The sequence below is a fragment of the Lepidochelys kempii genome, chromosome 19 (assembly GCF_965140285.1).
Source record: "Lepidochelys kempii isolate rLepKem1 chromosome 19, rLepKem1.hap1, whole genome shotgun sequence".
NCBI lineage: Eukaryota > Metazoa > Chordata > Testudines > Cheloniidae > Lepidochelys > Lepidochelys kempii.
In genome coordinates, this window is record NC_136398.1 from 12,489,361 (window position 1) to 12,512,959 (window position 23,599).

Consider the following 23,599-nt stretch of genomic DNA (forward strand, 5'->3'; position numbering starts at 1 on the left):
CTTAGCACTGATTTTATATTTTAATTGCCTAGTTAAGAACACTAAATTATGGAATAAGTAAAATTTAAATACAGCATTAAGCTTCAATGTAGGTAATGTGTGGTGGGAGATTTTAAGAGAGTGGGGTGGAAAGGAGACAGAGAAGCAACTATTCATGGATTCAGACTTCTTGAAATGTAATCTTGTGAACATTTTTAAAACCAGCCTGAAATGATGGTGAAAAGTTAAATCTTGTCTAGTCTGCTGTTGGGGGCGCTCCCTTGATGCACTCTTATGGGTGAATGGGGAAAACTGTCTTGATTCCTGGAGCCTGCTGCAAAGCAAAGCAAACCAAACCTCCATTGAATGGACTAGATGGCTCAGTGCAGGCATTCCCAAACTGTGTTTTCCCCCAAGCAAGCACTTTCTGATGGTCCATGGCTGCACCTTGTTTCCAGCTGCTGAATCACATTAAAGGAAGTTAAAAATGTTATATACTTCACTTTCCCACGTGAGAAATTGCCGTAATTGCCATGGTGGTGGTATTAGATTGCTGGTGGGGCAGGAGATGGTCCATCAGTGGCCAATGGGAGAGAAGGATAGGTATCCACAAGGCACTATTAGAATATGATCCACTTCATGAAAATGTTTAACATCTGACTCAGGGGATTGCAATAGGATATGGAGCCTGTCACTTATTATGGATTGCTGGTTCAAATTCATCTTAGGCGAACAGCAACATGTGGTGGTAGCTCACTGGTCAATGTAAAATAAGTTCAGTGAGGATTTTGGAGAGTCTCAGTCCACCTGTTACTACACAGGTGTTCACATGGCAGAATCCTCCAGCACGAGTGACCACTTGATTTGCAGTCTCATTTAAAAGGACAAGGACTATGGAACTACACTTCTCCATCCAGGGAACTGATGGGCAGGATCCCCTGGGAGAATAACATGAGGGGGAAAGGAATCCAGGAGAGCTGGCTGTATTTTAAAGAATCCTTATTGAGGTTACAGGGACAAACCATCCCGATGTGTAAAAAGAATAGTAAATATGGCAGGAGACCAGCTTGGCTTAACAGTGAAATCCTTGCTGATCGTAAACACAAAAAAGAAACTTACAAGAAGTGGAAGCTTGGACAAATGACCAGGGAAGAGTATAAAAATATTGCTCGAGCATGCAGGAGTGAAATCAGGAAGGCCAAATCACACCTGGAGTTGCAGCTAGCAAGAGATGTTAAGAGTAACAAGCGTTTCTTCAGGTATGTTAGCAACAAGAAGAAAGTCAAGGAAAGTGTGGGCCCCTTACTGAATGAGGGAGGCAACCTAGTGACAGAGGATGTGGAAAAAGCTAATGTACTCAATGCTTTTTTTGCCTCTGTCTTCATGAACAAGGTCAGCTCCCAGACTACTGCACTGGACGGCACAGCATGGGGAGGAGGTGACCAGCACTCTGTGGAGAAGGAAGTGGTTCGGGACTATTTAAAAAAGCTGGACGAGCACAAGTCCATGGAGCCGGATATGCTGCATCCGAGAGTGCTAAAGGAGTTGGCGGCTGTGATTGCAGAGCCATTGGCCATTATTTTTGAAAACTCATGGCGATCGGGGGAAGTCTCGGACGACTGGAAAAAGGCTAATGTAGTGCCCATCTTTAAAAAAGGGAAGAAGGAGGATCCTGGGAACTACAGGCCAGTCAGCCTCACCTCCGTCCCTGGAAAAATCATGGAGCAGGTCCTCAAGGAATCAATTCTGAAGCACTTAGAGGAGAGGAAAGTGATCAGGAACAGTCAGCATGGATTCACCAAGCGAAAGTCATGCCTGACTAATCTAATTGCCTTCTATGACGAGATAACTGGCTCTGTGGATGAGGGGAAAGCGGTGGACGTGTTGTTCCTTGACTTTAGCAAAGCTTTTGCCACGGTCTCCCACAGTATTCTTGCCAGCAAGTTAAAGAAGGATGGGCTGGATGAATGGACTATAAGGTGGATAGAAAGCTGGCTAGATTGTCGGGCTCAACGGGTAGTGATCAATGGCTCCATGTCTAGTTGGCAGCCGGTATCAAGCGGAGTGCCCCAAGGATCTGTCCTGGAGCCGGTTTTGTTCAATATTTTCATTAATGATCTGGAGATGTCATGGATTGCACCCTCAACAAGTTTGCGGATGACACTAAACTGGGAGGAGAGGTAGATACGCTGGAGGGTAGGGGTAGGATTCAGAGGACCCTAGACAAATTGGAGGATTGGGCCAAAAGAAATCTGATGCGGTTCAACAAGGACAAGTGCAGAGTCCTGCACTTAGGATGGAAGAATCCCATGCACCTCTACAGACTAGGGACCGAATGGCTCGGCAGCAGTTCTGTGGAAAAGGACCTAGGGGTGACAGTGGACGAGAAGCTGGCTATGAGTCAACAGTGTGCCCTTGTTGCCAAGAAGGCCAATGGCATTTTGGGCTGTATAAGTAGGGGCATTGCCAGCAGATTGAGGGATGTGATCGTTCCCCTCTGTTCGACATTGGTGAGGTCTCATGTGGAGTACTGTGTCCAGTTTTGGGCCCCACGCTACAAGAAGGATGTGGAAAAATTGGAAAGAGTCCAGCGGAGGGCAACAAAAATGATTAGGGGACTGGAACACATGATTTATGAGGAGAGGCTGAGGGAATTGGGATTATTTAGTCTGCGGAAGAGAAGAATGAGGGGGGATTTGATAGCTGCTTTCAGCTACCTGAAAGGGGGTTCCAAAGAGGATGGATCTAAACTGTTTTTGGCGGTAGCAGATAACAGAACAAGGAGCAATGGTCTCAAGTTGCAGTGGGGGAGGTTTAGGTTGGATATTAGGGAAAACTTTTTCACTAGGAGGGTGATGAAACACTGGAATGCGTTACCTATGGAGGTGGTGGGGTCTCCTTCCTTAGAGGTTTTTAAGGTCAGGCTTGACAAAGCCCTGGTTGGGATGATTTAGTTGGGGATTGGTCCTGCATTGAGCAAGGGGGGTTGGACTAGATGACCTCCCGAGGTCCCTTCCAACTCTGATATTCTATGATTCCCCAGAGATAGTCCCTTCAGGTCAGGGCTGAGGTATCTTGTATTGGAGGGATGATGAGGGAAACTTGAATTTCTGCTTGTACCTGTTTGCTCGCAGTAGAGGACTTTCCCATCCAGGGCACCTTTCATGAGCAACACATTCTCAGAGGAAAAGAACGCCCAGCATACCAGTGTTTAAATAATGGTGACCTCTTAGAAACAAATTTTAAAATGGGCTTTGTATAAGTGACTTGCAGTAGTTACACTACTCTATCTCAGCTGTTTGGAACAGTAGATATGTATTGTACAGAGCTGCAATATTTTTAGGACAATCAGTATTAAGTGGTGGTTGTATCTATGGCCAAAAACTTCAAAAACATTTTTTTAAAAATCTGAAGTATTTTGATTACTGTGGGGAAAATGAACATTTACATTTTTTAATTTGGAAAAAAAAGTTTTGAATGTTAAATGTGGTAATGCCTAAATGGGTGATGTCTTGAATGTTTCTTAATTCTAAACGAGAACTTTAAATAGATGTTTCTACTTAGGTTTGGGCTAGAAGGGATTGAAACAGACGTTTGCCCCTGTGTAAGCAATGGTAATTTGTTACTGCAGATGCATGTGATGCAACTCTCAAAGATTAGTTCTATCTCCTTTAAAGCATGATTATTTCAGGTCCTCTTTATACTTTAAATAGATACGCTCTTCATGTGATTTCCATCTCTTTGTGTCAACAGCCAAGCTGAAGTAAACATGGCATCAGATTAGTAAAATGGTCTCCAAAAAAACCCTGCTGTCCATTAGCGGGATAAATACATTTGAGAAAGCATTTGCAGTTTAAATTTGAGACTTTTTTTTTTTTTTGGCCTATGCTGTGCAAGTATCATTTTATAAATGCCAAATTCCATAGATTTCAGCAGCTCAGTTTACTAAAACCAAATTGCTTAAAGGCAAAGTTATTTACTTGAAATAGGTATATTTTAAACTTGGCCTCAATAGGCACCATTCTGAATACTTCTGTATAGTAATGCAATAATCAGTCTAGGTTCATAGAGGAAATGAAGGGGATTATTTTAGAATCATAGAATATCAGGGTTGGAAGGGACCTGAGGAGGTCATCTAGTCCAACCCCCTGCTCAAAGCAGGACCAATCCCCAACTAAATCATCCCAGCCAGGGCTTTGTCAAGCCTGACCTTAAAAATATCTAAGGAAGGAGATTCTACCACTTCCCTAGGTAACGCATTCCAGTGTTTCACCACCCTCCTAGTGAAAGTTTTTCCTAATATCCAACCTAAACCTCCCCCACTGCAACTTGAGACCATTACTCCTTGTCCTGTCATCTGCTACCACTGAGAAGAGTCTAGATCCATCTACTTTGGAACCCCTTTCAGGTAGTTGAAAGCAGCTATCAAATCCCCCCTCATTCTTCTCTTCCGCAGACTAAACAATCCCAGTTCCCGCCTCTCCTCATAAATCATGTGTTCCAGTCCCCTAATCATTTTTGTTGCCCTCCGCTGGACTCTTTTCAATTTTTCCACATCCTTCTAGTAGTGTGGGGCCCAAAACTGGACACAGTACTCCAGATGACGCCTCACCAATGTTGAATAGAGGGGAATGATCACATCCCTTGATCTGCTGGCAGTGCCCCTACGTATACATCCCAAAATGCCATTGGCCTTCTTGGCCACAAGGGCACACTGTTGACTCATAGCCAGCTTCTCGTCCACTGTCACCCCTAGGTCCTTTTCTGCAGAACTGCTGCCGAGCCATTCGGTCCCTAGTCTGTAGAGATGCATGAGATTCTTCCATCTTAAGTGCAGGACTCTGCACTTGTCCTTGTTGAACCTCATCAGATTTCTTTTGGCCCAATCCTCTAATTTGTCTAGGGCCCTCTGAATCCTATCTCTACCCTCCAGCGTATCTACCTCTCCTCCCAGTTTAGTGTCATCTGCAAACTTGCTGAGGGTGCAATCCACACCATCCTCCAGATCATTTATGAAGATATTGAACAAAACCGGCTCCAGGACCGACCCTTGGGGCACTCCATTTGATACCGGCTACCAACTAGACATGGAGCCATTGATCACTACCCGTTGAGCCCGACAATCTAGCCAGCTTTCTATCCACCTTATAGTCCATTCATCCAGCCCATCCTTCTTTAACTTGCTGGCAAGAATATGTGGGAAACGGTGGCAAAAGCTTTGCTAAAGTCAAGGAATAACATGTCCACTGCTTTCCCCTCATCCACAGAACCAGTTATCTCATCATAGAAGGCAATTAGATTAGTCAGGCATGACTTTCCCTTGGTGAATCCATGCTGACTGTTCCTGATCACTTTCCTCTCCTCTAAGTGCTTCAGAATTGATTCCTTGAGGACCTGCTCCATGATTTTTCCAGGGACGGAGGTGAGGCTGACTGGCCTGTAGTTCCCAGGATCCTCCTTCTTCCCTTTTTTAAAGATGGGCACTACATTAGCCTTTTTCCAGTCGTCCGAGACCTCCCCGTATCGGCATGAGTTTTCAAAGATAATGGCCAATGGCTCTGCAATCACATCCGCCAACTCCTTTAGCAGTCTTGGATGCAGCGCATCCGGCCCCATGGACTTGTGCTCGTCCAGCTTTTTTAAATAGTCCCGAACCACTTCCTTCTCCACAGAGTGCTGGTCACCTCCTCCCCATGCTGTGCCGCCCAGTGCAGTAGTCTGGGAGCTGACCTTGTTCATGAAGACAGAGGCAAAAAAAGCATTGAGTACATTAGCTTTACTGTGTTTATGTATTATTACTTCTTAAATTTAATATTTATAGATTCTTTAGTCTGTCACAGGGACACTTATTTTTGGTAGGACCTGAAATTTGTTGTTGTAGTAAAACTTTTGATCTTTTGAAGAGTGTTGTTGCTTGTAAGTGGTGTATCTTTGGGAGGTTTTTCTTCTGAAACTTCCTGTTTACACCATTTTTTCAGTTATGTATCTCAGGAAGCGAGATACGGCTGCCACAGAATTTTTGTATAGGATGTTACTAAGAGGCTTGTCTAGTTACATGTCGGTTTCCTCTACTCCCTTCCCACAAAATGGCACAGGCACAAAGTTTTACTGGAGGGTGAAAAAGAAGACTTGAAAGAAGTGTAAAGCTAGAAATGCTAAGGGAAGTGCACTTTTATTTCTAGAAACCTCATTATTGCTTTTGTTTGTCTTCTGCAGTTGTCACACTAGAAATACCTCTCATTGACTATTTTGAATAGGCAAGACAGCTGCCATTTTAACTGTGATGCATTGTAAATACTGCGGAAAGGAAGCGCTAAGGAGCACTTGCAGTACCAGAGTTGAGCAGAATTGCTCATGGACCTGGAACACATTTGTTAGTATAATCCTCACAGTCAAAGGTGTGTGAGCAGACATGGATGAAGATGTCTCTATTTTTTTTCTTTTTTGCAAAAAGTAAACTAAGCCAAGTCTAGTTTTACATCGAGTGTGATTTGTCAGTGATAGATTGCTTTGTAAATAATGCTCAGTAGGCCACAGACCAGAGAGAGCAGCTGTCAGGAAGTGGTGCTTGGAGCGCTCGTTATTTGATTTACAATGGCTAAATGCATGTGTAAACACTGAAGAAATATTCTTGTTTACTTTTTAAAATCTCTGTTACAGTTTCATCATGACAACAGAGAAGAGTCTAGTGGCTGAGACCGAGAATCCTAAGCAGCAGCAGCAAAAAGAGGAGGAGGAAGCTGCTGAAACACAGAAGCAAGAGGCTTCTTTGGAGGAGGCTTCCGAACAGGCATCTGAGGGGCATAATCAAACGGGACAGAAACAGAAGGCATCCAACGGTGATACCCCCACACACGAAGACCAGAGTAAGAACAAAGAGCGCTGCACTTCTGAGAGTCGGGGCCTGTCACGCCTATTTTCATCATTTCTCAAAAGGCCCAAGTCTCAGGTTTCTGAAGAAGAAGGCAAAGAAGTGGAGATTCCACAAGAGAAAGGTGAAGGAGGTCAGAAAGAGACAGATCTAGGAGCCAGTCCTAATGAAGAAATCCTGCTGAAGGCCCCAATAGCAGCCCCTGAACCTGAACTCAGGACTGACCCATCTTTAGATCTTCATTCACTAAGCAGCGCAGAAACACAGGTAAACAAAAACAAAGTTGATTTGGATTCTGTTTGGCTTCCTAATCAGCTAGCTCATGTAGTCAGGATTATTTGTCAGGTTAAGTAAGGAATAGAGGTTTGTAATCCTCCTATGTTAGATTTGATCAATGAGAACCCACAAGATTCTGAAAAAAATTTTTTTGGAACTTCTAGTATTTGACAGACATTATGCTACATCTGACACTTCCTGCTCTTACTTTATTCCTACTGTTTTAATCATAATATGTTTAATCTTCAAAGCATTATATAAACACTAACAAAAACTCCTAAAACACTTAAAGAAAATATTCCTCTGAGGCAAGAAAATTTGTCAGTTGGGATTAAACTCAGAGTACATCCTTCTGAAAGTTACTTTTAGTGCTCATTTTTAAATATTCTGATATGTACAATATGGATAGAAGAAAAGTCAATAGAAAACACATCATGGAAATTACATCTGTGTTCAGCAGAAAACAAACCTCAAAACAGACTTAAGTGCAAGCAACACAAGTGACAGTTCAGAACCTCATGGACCTTAGTTCAGTTTACACCCTCTCCCACCAGTGTGGTAGGCCCTGTTTTTTCTGTGGCCCCACACATACTTTTATTAATCACTTGGAGCATATAGACTGGGGATTTAAAGGGAGCCTAAGGACTTTGTGTCCAACTACTAGTCATTTTGTGGTTCCCTTAGGCGCCTTAAAAATCCTAGCCTTAAATGCATAGACCTCGGAGCTTTAAAAGGTAGGTATTATCTCCATTTTACTGATAGGAAACTGAAGCACAGAATGTTAATAGCCAAATGTTCAAAAGTGGCCTGTAGTTTTAGGTACATCACCTCTTGGCTACTGGACTTGAAATACAATGGGCTTCTTTCTTTTTCTTTCCTGCCAGAAGTGCTAAGTATCTGCAACTCGAGTTCAGCTGGCATTGTGGTTGCTCAGCATTTGAAAGAGTCAGGTCCAGGTTGTTTCGAGTTGAACACCTAAAGTTGATGGCTGTTTCTGAATAATTTAGCCTGGGTATCTTGCCCAAACAATTGTATATAGAGCTGGGAATAGAATCCAGTTCCCTTAGTTCCCAGCCCAATGTGCTGGAGGCAGTGTGATCTAGTGCGGTGCTACTCAGAGTGGTGGTCCGCAGACTGGTGCGAGTCCACAAGCCATCGGCTGCCGGTCTGTGCGCACTTTGGGAAAAAAAATTGCCAGTCCCCCACATCAGAGAGCTTGAGAAGCACTTGTCAAGTGGACAGACTAGTGCTGCTTGTCAGTGGTGTAAATAGGAAGCTTATAGCTACTGTAACTTCTTACTTAACGTCATCCCGGTTAACGTTTTGTTGTTACATTGCTGATCAATTAGAGAACATGCTCGTTTAAAGTTGTGCAGTGCTCCCTTAGAACGTTTGGAAGCCTCCTGCTTTGTCCACTGCTTGCAGGAAGAGCAGTCCATTGGAACTAGCTGGTGGGGCCTTGGAACCAGCCCCCTTATCAGCTCCCGTAAGTTCCCTATGCGGCAGCTGCCCAGCAGGCTATCAACTGCCAGGCAGTTCAGCTGTACCTCCCCGCCCACTGCCATGTGCTGCTCCTGCCCTCTGCCTTGGAGCTGCTCCCGGGAGACTCCTGCTTGCTGTGCAGAGGTTAGGGGAAGAGGAGTGCTAATTTCAGGGTGTCCGCCCATCCCCCACTGCTGTACCTCACCTCCACAGGGCAGTGTGGGGGAGACACTGGTCAGGATGGAGGGAGCTTGCTGGCAGCTGCTGCTGTCTCAACTTGCTGATCTACTTAAAAAGGCAGTGTATTTAGAGTCCGATCAGCATACTTAAAGGGGCAGTGTGCGTCTCTCTCACACACATGGTGTGTCTCTCTGTCACACTCTGCCTCCATTCGTGCTGCTTTGTGGAGTGTGAGGCTACATTAAACAACAATGTGTTAACCCTTGAGGGCTCACCGAGTGGTAATTCATCATTTAGCAGTAAGGCATTCCCTGGGAAATATCCCACCCTCTGACTCCACCACCTCAATCATGCTTCACAATCATCACTGGTGTGTACAGTATTAAATTGTTTGTTTAAAACTTATACTGTGTGTGTGTGTGTGTAGCCTTTTTTGGCGAAAAAAATTTCCCTGGAACCTAACCCCCCCATTTACATTAATTCTTACGGGGAAATTGGTTTCGCTTAAAGTAGCATTTTTCAGGAACATAACTACAACGTTAAACAAGGAGTTACTGTAGTTTCTTTTGACTTGAGGACTTTGAGCAATTTCCACTTTAAATTGTATAGCATTGCTGAACCAAACATTCAGAAATCATGAGTTAGGCTCCCAAAAATCATGACATTAAAAAATAATAATTGTGGGGAGTCTTATTTGCCTTTTGGTTTCTGAGTCTTTACAATACACTCTGCTTTAGTTTAAAAAAAATTTCTATCCCTCATATTTGCAGAGAAAAGCTTGAAAATATGAACTGAGATTTTTATCTAACCATTTGACTCCAGGAGCTGGGCCTTTAAGCGAAACAAATACTATGAGTGAGGTTTGCAATAAAATTGTAGGCATTTGATACACTGAGTATATGTGAACTTGTGCAAAAACAAGCCGCACAAACCTTCAGTGCATATAAGTTAATTTTGACTATAATGTGTAAAATTAGTATTAATGTCCTTTTAAATCCTGACTCTTAACAGATATTTCTAGTGTGAAACCGTTTATGTGAAGTGTCCTGTTGTAAAGCCTCTGAGTCAGCATGTGTGTCCAAATCCATCCGATTCTCTGCTTTCTGATTATCCTATCTCTGTCATAGCAGAAAGCAGCCGTCTGTGAACGTCGGTCTAATTTAAATAATTGCAGATACTAAAGCATGCATTGGCACAATAGCATGAAGGCAGTCTTCCATTTTTACTATCACTCATAACACAGGAAGACTGATTAGCACGTTGGATCCCAAAATTAAATTCTGCATTATGTGGGTAGGTTTATTGTGATGAAAACCGAGACACTTTCTCAGGGCTCTAATGGAAATGTAGAAAGGACTGTTTTACAATGAAACAATTCTAGGAAATCGCTTGGTTTTTATGGATTAGCTGAGCATTTTGCCTGCAAGATTGAGGGGTCAGATTGGAAAAATGAGTCTCCAATCTAAAATGAGATGCCGCTAACAGTAGATTGAACAGGTCTTCATAATATAATCTCAACCCTGTCCCTTCTGACATGCTTTGATAAACTAATAACTAATGAGACTAATTTAAATTTTCATTAGACTTCAGAATTAACATGCACTTGAACTGAATAAATATCAGTTGACATCTGAGCTGTTGTTTCAGATTCTTTGCAGACTTGGGCAGACATCACTGCATTGGTTTACATTTAAATGATCTTCAATGAGAAGGGCTAGCAATTCAGTTTAGAAAAAGAAACTGTAGACTTTAGAGCACAAGATACAGCACCAGAGAAAAACTCTAAGTTGCTGAGCCACTGTGAAGTGGCCCACTTTGATCTCTAATGGGATTAAATCACCTACAGTACATTTATGCTGTGTTGACACTACTTGTTTGAAACATGTAAGTAATAAATATGGTGTTGTGGGATTTCAGCCTGCTCAGGAGGACAGGAGAGAAGATCAAGACCCAGAGAGCAGAGATCTTGAGATTAAGGAAGGAGACGGAGTGCAGGAAGAGTGTTCCAAGGCAGAGTTGAAAATAGAGAGCCCTGAGACAAAAACAGGCCAAGAATTAAAAGCCACCCAGAAATCAGTAAGAAGACACAGAAATATGTACTGCAAGGTTTCCTTGCTGGATGACACCGTTTACGAGTGTGCTTTGGATGTAAGTGCCATTTAGTCTCTTAAGATGGGTGATGGGGGTGGGAGCGGGGAGGGTTCGGAATTGCGTGATGCTGCCAGTGAAGTAAATGGTTAAACTCCACTGGAGTAGGACTGTGTCTTAAACCATAACAATTATTTAAGATCTGATAAGAATGTAGGGCACCTTGGACATTGGGGAAAAAAAAATCCAACATCTCTATTTGGCGGGTTCTTTAAAAATGCTGTAGTCTCACTTGCTGATGCTTTCTCCTTCACTTGCCCCTACTTCTGATACTCCAGGCTTGAGTGTGATTGATATATAAATTTTACATCCTCTTAAGATTTGATTATAACGCTAAATAATATTCAGATCAGAGCCAGAAAATGTTTGTCAGCTGGATTTGTATGCTTTGCTGGCTTTTCACCCAGAATACCTTGGAAACCTAAGATCTCCTGCTGCTGACTAATAACAGGAAACAGTTTCAGCAAATCACCAGAGAAAAAAATGAGATGATCACCACTTAAACTTTGTCAAAATACTTATTTTTGCTTTGTTCCTTCAAATTCTTCCTTCTCATATGAGCTATGCCTTGAAAGAGTTAGCAGGCATGCTTAATGGGCATATAACTATCAGTTGTATTTCATCCCAGTCTTTCCTAATCATTTATCTAAGCCACAATCCTTACGTCACTATTTATAACAATTTTTACAAAGGGCGATGGTAGCACTGGCACCAGGCCAAACCCTGGTTCGGAATGCTCATTCTTAATTATCAAATTTTGGGTTTTAGTGGTTGTGAAAGGGTTGCTTCTATTCCTGTCATCAGAGTGTTGCAGTTGCCTTAGTTTTCCATTAGGAGGAACTGTGTGCAAAATGACAAATTCCAAAACTGTCTCCCCTTGTGTGTAGTTTAACACAGTCTTGACACAAATGCATCCCAACACAAGAAGCCTCTCCTTTCTACACCATCTGCTCAGGCTTGATTCACCCTTCTGGTGCAGATTCTGTAAGCTGTCTCTTCAGCCTTTACAGCCCTCTCACTGTGGTCTGGGTTACCTTCTGTCCTTGTATCAGAGGTTCATAAGTTCTCCCTTTAGGTTAAGGGGTTCACCCCTTGGTGCATGGATCCAAGGCAGTCTTTTCCTCTTCCCCCTGCCCTTGCCTGGGGAGACCTAGCAGCTGCCGGTGTTCTGCTTCAAGTTTCCCAGTAGAGATCTCTGTGTCTTGTCTTACACTGAGAAGGTGGCTTGGCTTTTATTCCACTTTCTTTCCTAAAAGGACTTGCTCTCAGCTTACAATGCCTGGTGGGCGTAGGTAGGCCTACAAGTCCCAGAATGCCTGTCCTTAAATGTTCAAGACCGGATAACGAAACTGATGAGTTGGGCCAACATGCCATTTTACGTGGATATGTAAAAATTGCTAGTAGAGTGACAATGTCTAGCAGTATTCAGAATAGAAATGGCAGTAAACAAATAATGCTTTTAGCATCCCTATTAAATCAATTTCAGAAGCTCTGCTCAGTCCCCTATAGTTGAAAGGTTTTTGGCTGTACATGTTTTTCGTATCTATCTCATAGGATGATCCCAGTGTCCTAGCAATAAGAAGTCAACGGAAATCTAATTCAGCATCTGAGTACTAGCCCAACACGTAAACAATCTGGCACTTAGTCTTTGAGACATAATGAGCTTGTTAAGCCCTGAACCCACTGGTTAAGTCTAGTTGCTCATTTGTGACCTGTTTAGGTTTCTAGGGCTTTTTGTGCAAAGCAGTTACCTTAGATGACCTTGTACAATTAGGTCAATGCATCAGTGTTTGTGCAACAGTGTTGCTGCCATTGCTATCCCATGGGATGCTTCTGGTAATGTAGTTTTATGTCCTAGAGACGATGAGAAGTGGTTACTGGAACATGGTTGGGGAAAAACCTTATCTGATCACAAGAAATAGCTGATCTTTTAAGGAAAGGCCTGGGACAATTATGAAGTTGAAGCCTAAAAATTGTTTGCAGCAGTTTGAAGTTTGTTAGCTGTAATTACAGTTGTATCCCTGGAGCTGTAAATCGTTTTAAGGCTATAGCTGTTCTCTCTCTCTCTCTCTGTTAAAACATCTAAAGCTTAAATTATCGAAATGTCCATTGTTTCTCTAGAATGTTTGATAGAATCTATTTGTCAGGACAAGTGTATGTGGATTAGACCCAGTCTGAAATTTTGTTGAACTCTGCCATATGGCAGATTTTTAGATTTAATTTTTAATCTCTGTTGAGTTTGAAATGAACATGGTGTAGCATTTAAAGTAGGTTTAAAATGAAATACAGTGGGTCAGAAATAATTTTTATTTCCTGGAGAGCTTCTTATGTTACTATGCTTATTCTTATTCTGAAAGTGGTGGTGTAATGAATGCTTAAATAAAAATCAAACAAAAAACCTCCCCAAAGTGTAGTATTTAAATAACACTTCACTTCAGAACATTTTTTTAAAAACCTAAATTAATCCTAAAGACAGATAAATATTATTCTCATTTTAAATGGAAATACTGAGACCAGGAGCTTGTGATTGGAAGTCAGCAGCACAGCTAGGATTGGAACCCAAGGTTCCTAGCTCCCAGTTCTGTGCTTAATCCACTAGATCATGTTGTGTCCCAAAATACAGTGTCAGAATAATAAATTCTATTTCCAGTCACAAGTCTGTCTGGTCACCACTTGATAAACCTAGCTAATTTAGCATTTTGTACTGCCACCTATCATTGTAGCGTAAGTACCTTCTTGGAGCATTTTACAAACACTTAAGCCACACAACACCTCTTTTGAGTAGGGAATAATTATATATCCATTTTTTGAGATGAGTAAGATGATGTGTAGATAAAATGACTTTCAGGATGCTCAGTCAATGTGGTCAGGGACAGAGTCAACATCAATTTTAAACATTTCCCCAATAACTCTGGTTTGCTGGATTTGAATTTCCTATCTGATGCTCTTCCCTGTAAAATGAAATACTTGGCCATAAATTGCTGAGCCAGTCAGCACCCCTTTCTTTTGCTCAAGAATTCAGCCCTCTTCAGTGATTATGCAGAGTGGGAGAGTTATTGGTGGGACCAGGAGAGGAGAGACAAAAAGCAATGTATACTATAGAATCCCTGTTACTTATTTGCAGAAACATGCCAAGGGTCAGGATCTGCTTAGAAAAGTATGCGAGCACCTCAATCTTCTGGAAGAAGACTACTTTGGACTGGCCATATGGGACTCTCCAACGTCCAAGGTAAGAAGGTGCTTGTGGGACTACAGTGTGCAATAAAAAAAAAACCCAAACTCTTCTCGATAGGTTCTTGTCCCCAAAATGGGAAGAAGTGTGTAGCGTCCCAAAAAATTTTGCTTCATCTAGCAATATTTTTATTTTCCCCCTATGTGTGAAAGACCTTTTCTAAGAACTGGCATAGTGTGTGAATTGTAAGAGTAACGATATTGTGAATAAAGAAAAGGAGGACTTGCGGCACCTTATTTAAATGGGTGAGTCTCTAAGGTGCCGCAAGTCCTCCTTTTCGTTTTGCGAATACAGACTAACACGGCTGCTCCTCTGAAACCTGATATTGTGAATAAAATAGAAGCTACTATAAAATAGGACAGTATGTGCTTTGCTAATGGAGGGGAGTGAAATGAATTTGGAAAAATCTGTTCTGGAGGAACTGAAGCCACATTCAAAACAGATTAGATTAGGTTCTGGTTTCTTTTTCTTATGACTACATTACAAAGATACAACAGAAGAACTGTAGGATATAAGTTATTCAAGAAGTGTTGGAGAGATTAGGTTTCAGAGTAACAGCCGTGTTAGTCTGTATTCGCAAAAAGAAAAGGAGGACTTGTGGCACCTTAGAGACTAACCAATTTATTTGAGCATAAGCTTTCGTGAGCTACTGCTCACTTCATCGGATGCATAGAGATTAGGGTTTTTCCTTTTCTTTTAATTGTGGTTCACAAAATCATGGTGAATAGAGTGGATAGGATAGAGTAGATGACACTTAAGATGTGAAAGAACCTGAGCACAAAAGGAATTCAGGGAGAATTTCTTCAGTCATAAATTATTCCAAGTATCTACTAAAGGCAATAAGAGGAGCAAACAATGTCTTGTATTTTGGGGGTAAATAAGCATATTTGATTTAGCTGTTAATTTGAGTCAAGTGTATGTAGATTGCCATCTCACATCTCAATTTCTGAAGGGTCTTGTGTTCATTTTCCTCCTCTTCCTGACTTGTCTGTCACTGTTATGACAGACTCTTAGTGATTTTAGCCTTAGGTTTGTTTTATTGATCAGGTAAGTGTTTCCTTCTTCACTATCATGGGTATACCTCTAATATGTATCTGAATGAACCAGTCAATCAATATTATGACTGGAAACAACTTACTCCCTGCACCCTAGTATTCTGCGATACAATACTGGCTGTTCCAACTTTATAAAAAATGGAAAGAAATGTAAGTGGTTGAAGATTTAACAGTGTGTTCTGTGCACACACAAGGGAATTATTTGGATAATTTCCATGGAGTTGCATATGTAAATTCCACTCCTGTCCTGTGTGTAATCAGGAAATAGAGTTAGAAAATTTTGAGTTACATTTGATTTTCTACAGAAAAATGCTAAATGGAGACTGTCAGTTTTCATCCACACTTATTTGTGATTAGTTGAACCAACCAAATAAGCGTGTAGCCTTCTTGGAGCACTTTTCCCTTTAGAGTGGAAAAATATCACAGGAGAATAGCTCCAGCTGGCCTGACCATCATTGGAAAAAGTCCCTGGAGCTCTTGTCAGCATTTACAGGACTTGGTGGGAGGCCATTCTGGATTAATGTTTCAAGCTGGGGCTTGTCACTGACAGGAGGGAAGGAAAATTCTAAAAGCATAAGTATTTAGTAAGGCAATGCAATTCCTAATGTATTTGCTGAAAATAAGTTAAATTCTTCATACTGAAACTCAAATTGGTCAGTTTTACTTTATGATTTTGTTTAGATTTATGCAGCGTCATTGTCTTGCTAGCGTGTTCTTTAACAAATCAGACTGCCTTACATAAAAGTGAAGCACAGCCTTGCTTAGTAAAAATTAAGCCTACCTGGGGGTTGGTTTCAAATAATTGTCTGACTTGAAATGGACTTAAAGACTTTTCATCTGGCTACCTTCCTGTTTCACGTATTGGAATAATTTATGAAAAACTGGTGGAATGAAGAAATTAACTCATTAAAAGATTCTTTAAAAGATACAAAAAAAGATTCTTCTTTGGGACAGTTAACAGATTGGTGGCTTTCATGACAGCTGAAGCCTCATTTTTGTTTTTATTTTCTTATATTTAGAATTTGATTTCATTCTTGCAGTAAGGAATTGTTTACTCCATACTTAATGGAATCTACTATATGTAAAATATTGTTAGATATTTTTAAGGGCAGAAATATCAAGCTGTTCAAATTAAGTCTTTTAACCAGTGTGTGTTGCGTTGTGGGAAGAAAATTGCCAGATCATCATTCTCTAACCACTTCCCCTTTTGTCTTCCTCTCTTTGTATCCATCACTTTTGAGTCAAACGGGCTTCCCTAGGTTTGGGACAGGAGGAGTGGAAGAAAGCTAATTGCATTGCCTTCTTTGAAAACAGAATTGTACACATGCTTTTTTACTCGCTTGATGTCTGATTTGGAGTTTGCTGCTGTAATTTCTTACAGACTGCAAAGAGTGAGAGAACGCTGTCAGTAGCAGGATTGTTTGGTGTCAGAGATTTATTGTCACTTAAAACATGAATGAGAGAGTTACACAGCTGTTCAATATAGATTTTAATCCCAGTCTGGAATAAACTATTAATGTTTGCAGCCACCCTTTGCTGTTTTGAGATAATTGCCTTATATATGTATATTTCTGTTCAATGGAGTGTAAACTTCCAAGTTTGAAATTCCCTCCAGCACTGCAGTACTCTAAAAAGAGCCCTCACCTAATTTATTTGATTTACCAGCTAACGTGATTTTAAGAGTCTTCAACAAACCAACTTCTGAACCTCTTCCAAAATGATAGCTAGGGTTTAACGGGGTGTGTGTGTGTGTGTGTGTGCGCGAGCGCGCACATACATATACACGAAAATATTATACCTAAATATCTCTACTTTCAGAAATAAACCAACAATGTGCGCAAGGAAGGGCACTTTCACCCTCTGTTTTTCCAATGTGGGAAAGTGAATAGAGGGACTGTTTAGCACTGAAGAAGTTTATATTAGAGTTTATACTAGTCTGAAAGGGAGAATTGTTTTCCACTGATTCATGAAACAGCCTCGGATAAGAGTATCATTAATTACTGAACCCTCATTGTCTGTTGGATTAGGCAGACAGGATGAGTTCCATGAATGCATGACTGCACTCGGGCTGCGTTAGAGCCAGCAGCTAGGCTGTCCCATTCTCACTGGAGAAAACTAACATTTGTAGCATCAGCACTTACATTTACAATTGCTATGCTGACAAAACCATAGACCCCAAAAAATGCTATGTAGATGGCCTGTGTGCCTTCTTTTTCATGGGTTTCATAGCACTAGTTGTAAAGATTGGAAGAGTAGAAGAGAGCATATTTTTAACAATGAATTTAATTAAACCTATCCACAGTTGTACCAGTAAACATGTAAAGTAAAATGTCCTTTAAGATAAGCTTAGAGAGCTGAATGGGTAGGCATACTAATTTTTCACCTCCAGAAGACCTAGATTTACAAATTCTGCTTAGGTCACATGAACATGAATTTGATGGCTTCATTCTAGCCTCTAGAAGATGATTATTACTATTGTACTGTCTTCATACAGTGTTTCACAACTGATAGCTTCTGCTAAGAAGAGGCTCAAGACTGAGATATTTCAGGTTATGACTAGAGGAGGAGCATTGGCAGGGCTATAAAATAATTTCACTGACATCAGTTTTGCACCACATCTTTGCTCCCCAAAAATACAAATAAAGGAGATGAATTACAGGCAACTGAGGAAACTGGATAAAAATGTCTAAATATATTATCTCCTCAAGCTAATTCTCAGAAATTTATGCCTTTTTTTTTTTTAAAAGATTATCACCTTCCCTCACCCCCACCCCGAACTGTCATGATAGGTGCTAAGCTTTTGCTGTCATTGCAAATATCTTCACTTATTCCAGTGATTGATATGACATAAAGCTGTCTTTGTTAAGGACTACACATAGAGGAGCTTAACTTACTATCTAAAAATCTGAATTAGTGTGAGCAATACATCTTAGAATGCGGAGAAAGGTGCAGGGGGGTTGTGAGAAAATAGCAGTGTTAAAACCTTTATGGATCTGTGCGTTTCTCTTCCTAATGGCTAGTTCTAGCTTATACTGTCTGATGCTGGAATTTGAGAAAAATGTAGGTTGCAGTATTTCATCAGAGCATTTATTTTAATGAGAAAACTGCAGCGTATTCTGCACTTTTAGATCCAGAAAGAGAGATGGCTTCCCTTGGAAGTTCACACTTTATTGTTCAAGGCCATTGTTGGAGCTCAAATAAATAAAACTTTTTGTATATAGAGCTTTCATGTCCTTTGGAATTTTAATTTATCATGTATGCAGTGTATATGTACTAGCTGGCCACAAAAGGGGACAAAAGTCACGGATGTGAATTCTGCTCCTGTCCTTCATCCCATCCCATTCCATCCTTTCCCTCTCTCAACTTTGAACTGCCTGTGGATGAATGGTGTGATGATAGTAGGCTGGAGTGAACAGGCTGAAAAATGGGGAAACTTAGGATGTTGTACATGTGCCTGAGTAGTAGTATAGAGTAATATAGGGGTGGGTGGATATTGTATAATATATATGGTATACACACATTACAAAAGCTAGTTCAGTTCACATTTGATAGCTGCTTATTTAGCTGATTGACAGTACTGTTTCCTGTGGTGTTTCTTTTAGTACTTGTCAACTGTGTGAATTTTACTATTTTCTCCTCTTATAGACATGGCTGGATTCTGCCAAAGAAATAAAAAAGCAGGTTCATGGTAAGTGGATTGAGTTCATCTTGATCTATTTTTTTACTGGTAGGTATTTATAGCTTTGGCCTACAATTCAGAGAACCGCCAAAAACCAGTTAGAGTTCATGGAAGGGTGTTTTTCAGGGATCAGCACAAGTTCAAACAGCATGCACCCCCTCTTTTTACTCTTAATAGTGGCACTTTGTTACAATGAAGACTATCCTACAGTACATTGTCAGGAGGCAGACAAACGCTGTACCTCCATAGTGCAGTCCAGAATTAGGTAGTGTCTTTCAGCCTGCTGGTAAGGGGAAAAGAAAAGTATATGTTGTGGCAAACTTCTGTGGATTCTTCAGAACTGCTCAGGCATCCAAATGGGATAGCTGAGTTGAACAAGTGGCTTGAACAGTGTCAGGATAAATGTCTCACAGTATAAGCAGAAATGGACTGTGACTTTTCTGATATTGGGCCAGTTCAGTGCAGGGACCAGTGTCCATGTAGATCCATTTTCAGAGACCAGATTTTCTTCAAAGAATACGCACACTCAAGACTTCTCACTGCAGTGAAAGTGAATTTCTGTGTAGGTTAACAGGGAGGAGGAGAGGTATTTCAACAAAGCTATGAACTGAAGAGGTTCTCTGTGTGGCATAATCGAGGCAAAACTCCATTGGAGTTAATAAACAAACAGCATTGGGAAAGCTTCTTCATTCAGTCATCCACTTTTATTTTTATAATCTACAAAAGCAATTGTTTGTGTGCACGGCTTTAGCTGTTCAAAAACCTACAGCAGGATGATAGTTAAAGGAACCCTTTGTTTCACTCAGCTGATTAAGATGCATTTAAATGGTCTTACTGGAAAAATGACATGATTAAGATTCAGATCTAAAAAAGGGAACAATACTTTTCTACAGACAACCCCAGAATGTTTGTGTTCCCCTTAAAATAGATGGAAAGTTGCTCACAGTTATCTTAAACTTATTCATGAATAATTTGAATGTTTCTGGCACCATACAATGAAAATGGCAGGATTTGTCTCTTAATTCAATTATGGTATTGGGTAAGAAGCAAATCTGTAAATGGAGTCTGTCTGGTTTCTTCCATCCTCCCCCGTGACAGCCCCATGTGGGACTTATTAAATCTTTTAAGAAACAAAATCAGAAAAACTTGCCTCCCTGAATTAAGTACCATTTTAAACTATTGAATTAGAGGGTGATGAATGAAGTCGTTATATTTGACTCAGGTTTTTGCAGCAATTTTAGAAATTCCCTACTGAAGCATTTAATGCCTCTGCCCTTCAGGTCAGCTATCTAAGGGCAAAATTGATTATACCCTCCAAGAGGAAATGGTAACCTCATTCTGAACACTTGAAAAAATAAATCTTTAAAGCTACTCCCTTCTTGGTATCTGAACTCTCTGAAGTAAGGAGGGGAGGGGTGAGTTTTAATGTCCATACAATGTAATTATGATTGTAAGGTCCTGTACTGGAACATTATATTTTGTATCTTTTTAATGAATTCACTTGTCAGTTTGTTTAAAAACCTTTATTTTCAAATACAGTATGACTCCCAGAGAGTTTATGAAAGGTTTCATTTTTGTATAAATTGAAAAATAAACATACAGTTTTGCATCTTTGCGTGTTAGATGTGATTTATTTGAATAGTGGCTGAGCATGCATTTTGAATATAATTGTAGTACTCATAGAAGTAAGACTGATGACACTAATTAGAGCTAAGTACTGTCTACATAAACCTTGTAATTCAGCTGTTCTAAAACATTTCAGTCTTGACCTGCAAAACCCTTGCTGTTTTAGCCCTGGGTGTTTCTTGACTACAGATAGACATTTGTACTGAATTTATATGGTGGCTGTGTGGCATGGGCCAATGTTTAACCACTAAACACCTCTTTCTTCTCACCTAGGAGAGATTTAAAACCTGAGTCTTTGGTGGTAAAATGCTAATTCATTAACCCACACCACAGTTTGACCTCTATTCATACTTTATCACATCTATAAAAAGCAAACAGAGGTATGAAGTATTTAATGAGCAGTAGATTCCAAAACATGTGAATTCCACACTTCTTATATTATCTGGGATGTCTTTCATGTGAATATGTCCACCTCCACATAGTCTGGTTCCGTGTTCCCCATAAAAGATATGTTTTAAGCTAAGTAAATGAAAACAGATCAGAGACTTTATCACTTCTCTTTAAACTACATTCTATAATCAATTATTCAAATGGCAGCATTAAAATATAAAGTATCATTTGAATGCTTTATTTTTAAAGTCAGATTCGATATTCATAATTTTTATAAACTTCTGTATTGTGAACATTTTTGTTGTAAATTTTCAAAACTTGTATGTTTCTAATTACAGGAGCCCCCTGGAACTTTACATTCAATGTGAAGTTTTATCCACCAGATCCAGCACAGCTGACAGAGGATATAACGAGGTAAAGACAGATTATTTCCTTTTAACTTTGCTAATCAGTTAGTAAAGTACTGAGAGTGGAAAGTACAATAGAAGTGCATAATATTGTGCTTTTCAGGTAAAAGCTCAAAAGCTATTTATAAATCTTTGTTTTCAAGTATATTTTAGAGTTAATACTATAGGACTAGACATAGTCTGCTTTGAAGGCTGTATGTGCAAGATTTTTATGTAGAGTGTGTGCGCGCGCGCATACCTACACATACTTTTAAATGCCTTGAACAAAGTCTGATTTCAGTTATCAAAACCATTTTGAAGGGGGTGGATCGTTCTTTCTTTCAGACTACTGCAGGTGTAGCTCTTATCCTTTGAATGAGAAGGGTGCACTAACTCTTTTTTTTTCTTATAAGCCAATACAAACATCACTCCATGCCATTTAGCAGCATAAAATGTGGGCTTCCTCTTCATTTCCTCAGGAGCTTGAGCTCAAAATAAAGTGACCAGGTTTTTGTCTTCTGTTGCAGGAGTTCTCAACCTTTTTCTTGATGAGGCCTGTTAGGATATAGATATTCAGGCCTGTCTGTAAAGGCCTATACTCTAAGAATTTAGGTGTATTATTATCACATAGCTAATTATAGAGGTATAAAAGAAAGAATCAAAATCACTGTCTGCCGATGTAAGAGCCTTCTCTTACTGTGACAGTTTGAGGCCCTGTGCTTAGGCTCAGGCCTTTTGGCTAAGCAGCAGAGGCAGCCATAAGCTGGGAAGCGACCGGTCACATCCTCACATTCCAAACTAGTCCCATTGAAATAAGGTGCTATTGGGCTGTTAGGAATACAATCCTGTCCTGATAATGCCCATTGCCTCCAGAGAAAGGGAAGTGCCTAGAAAATGTAAAAGGAAACTTAGTTCGATAGCATCCTGTCTGGCAAGAACTCACTTATCAATAGCTGGGATGTGAAATCCTCATTTCTTTGTTGTTCTATTACTGTAGTCCCCATTTCCCTATTGTTTGTCTGCATAATCTCTGTCTGGTTCTGTGATTGTTTCTGTCTGCTGTATAATTAATTTTGCTGGATGTAAACTAATTAAGGTGGTGGGATATAATTGGTTAAATAATCATGTTACAATATGTTAGGATTGTTTAGTTAAATTTCAGTAAAATGATTGGTTAAGATATAGCTAAGCAGAACTCAAGTTTTACTATATAGTCTGCAGTCAATCAGGAAGTGCGGGGAGGGGGTGAAAATGGGAACAGGGAATGGGGGTGGGGAAATTGGAATCAGATTTAGCTAAATGGGAACAGGGACACAGGTAAGGCTCTGTGGTGTCAGAGCTGGGAAGGGGGACACTAAGGAAGGAAACTGGAATCATGCTTGCTGGAAGTTCACCCCAATAAACATCAAATTGTTTGCACCTTTGGACTTCGGGTATTGTTGTTCTCTGTTCATGCGACAAGGACCAGGGAAGTAAGTGGGTGAAGGAATAAGCCCCCTAACAAGGCCCACCCCAATATGCTATAAAATCTCCATGGCCCACCTGTGCCACAACTGGTTTTCTGCATATAAAAGCCGGGGTTGGCATTACGGGGTGGCAAGCAGCACAATTGCCTGGGGCCACAGGGTGCCCACGAAGCTACATTGCTCAGGCTTCATCTTCAGCCCTGTGTGGCGGGGCTCAGGGCCCTGGGCTTCAGCCCCATGTGATGGCGCTTTGGGTGTCTGCCCTGGGCCCCAGCGAGTCTAACGCTGTCCCTGCTTGGCGGACCCCCTGAAACCTGCCCCAGACCCCTGGTTGAGAACCACTGTTCTATTGCACTCTCAGTTAAAATCACATCTTCTGTTTCTTCCCTGTAGGTATTATTTGTGTCTTCAGCTTAGACATGACATTGTTACAGGGCGTCTGCCTTGTTCCTTTGCAACACTGGCCCTGCTGAGTTCTTACACAGTCCAGTCTGAATTGGGAGATTATGACCCGGAGTTACATAGCGCAGATTATGTCAGTGAGTTTAAACTGGCCCCAAACCAGACAAAGGAACTTGAAGAAAAAGTCATGGAACTACATAAAACATACAGGTGAGTGGTGGTATTGAGGGAGCTTGTCTGGAGTAATTAGAATAATAGCCATTTAGTATTTTCCCAGATTCTGAGTTCTTTTATTTTTCTCTTCAGGGCCATCAATACCTTTTGTGAGCCTCAAACAGAGAGAGAGAGAGTTAGTTTCATAGATGAGTGTTCAGTTGACAAATAAAATCCATCTGCTTTAAATAAATAAATAAACTCCAAACAGTTA

At 40.7% G+C, this 23,599-nt stretch overlaps 1 protein-coding gene across 42 annotated transcripts in view; it reads left to right on the forward strand.

Annotated features, from left to right (window-relative positions):
- The window catches only part of EPB41 (erythrocyte membrane protein band 4.1), a 188,075-nt gene that overhangs the window by 100,826 nt on the left and 63,650 nt on the right, over positions 1-23,599 (forward strand). For 37 of the 42 annotated variants that reach the window (XM_073317254.2, XM_073317262.2, XM_073317263.2 and 34 more), the window contains 6 exons: positions 6,640-7,117; positions 10,706-10,936; positions 14,061-14,165; positions 18,869-18,911; positions 21,257-21,332; positions 23,164-23,382. In XM_073317254.2, the coding sequence (XP_073173355.1) occupies positions 6,640-7,117; positions 10,706-10,936; positions 14,061-14,165; positions 18,869-18,911; positions 21,257-21,332; positions 23,164-23,382 (1,152 nt within the window). Of the gene's footprint in view, positions 1-6,207; positions 6,378-6,639; positions 7,118-10,705; positions 10,937-14,060; positions 14,166-18,868; positions 18,912-21,256; positions 21,333-23,163; positions 23,383-23,599 lie in introns of those variants that run through there. The other 5 variants (XM_073317261.2, XM_073317288.2, XM_073317273.2 and 2 more) reach the window with 5 other exon arrangements.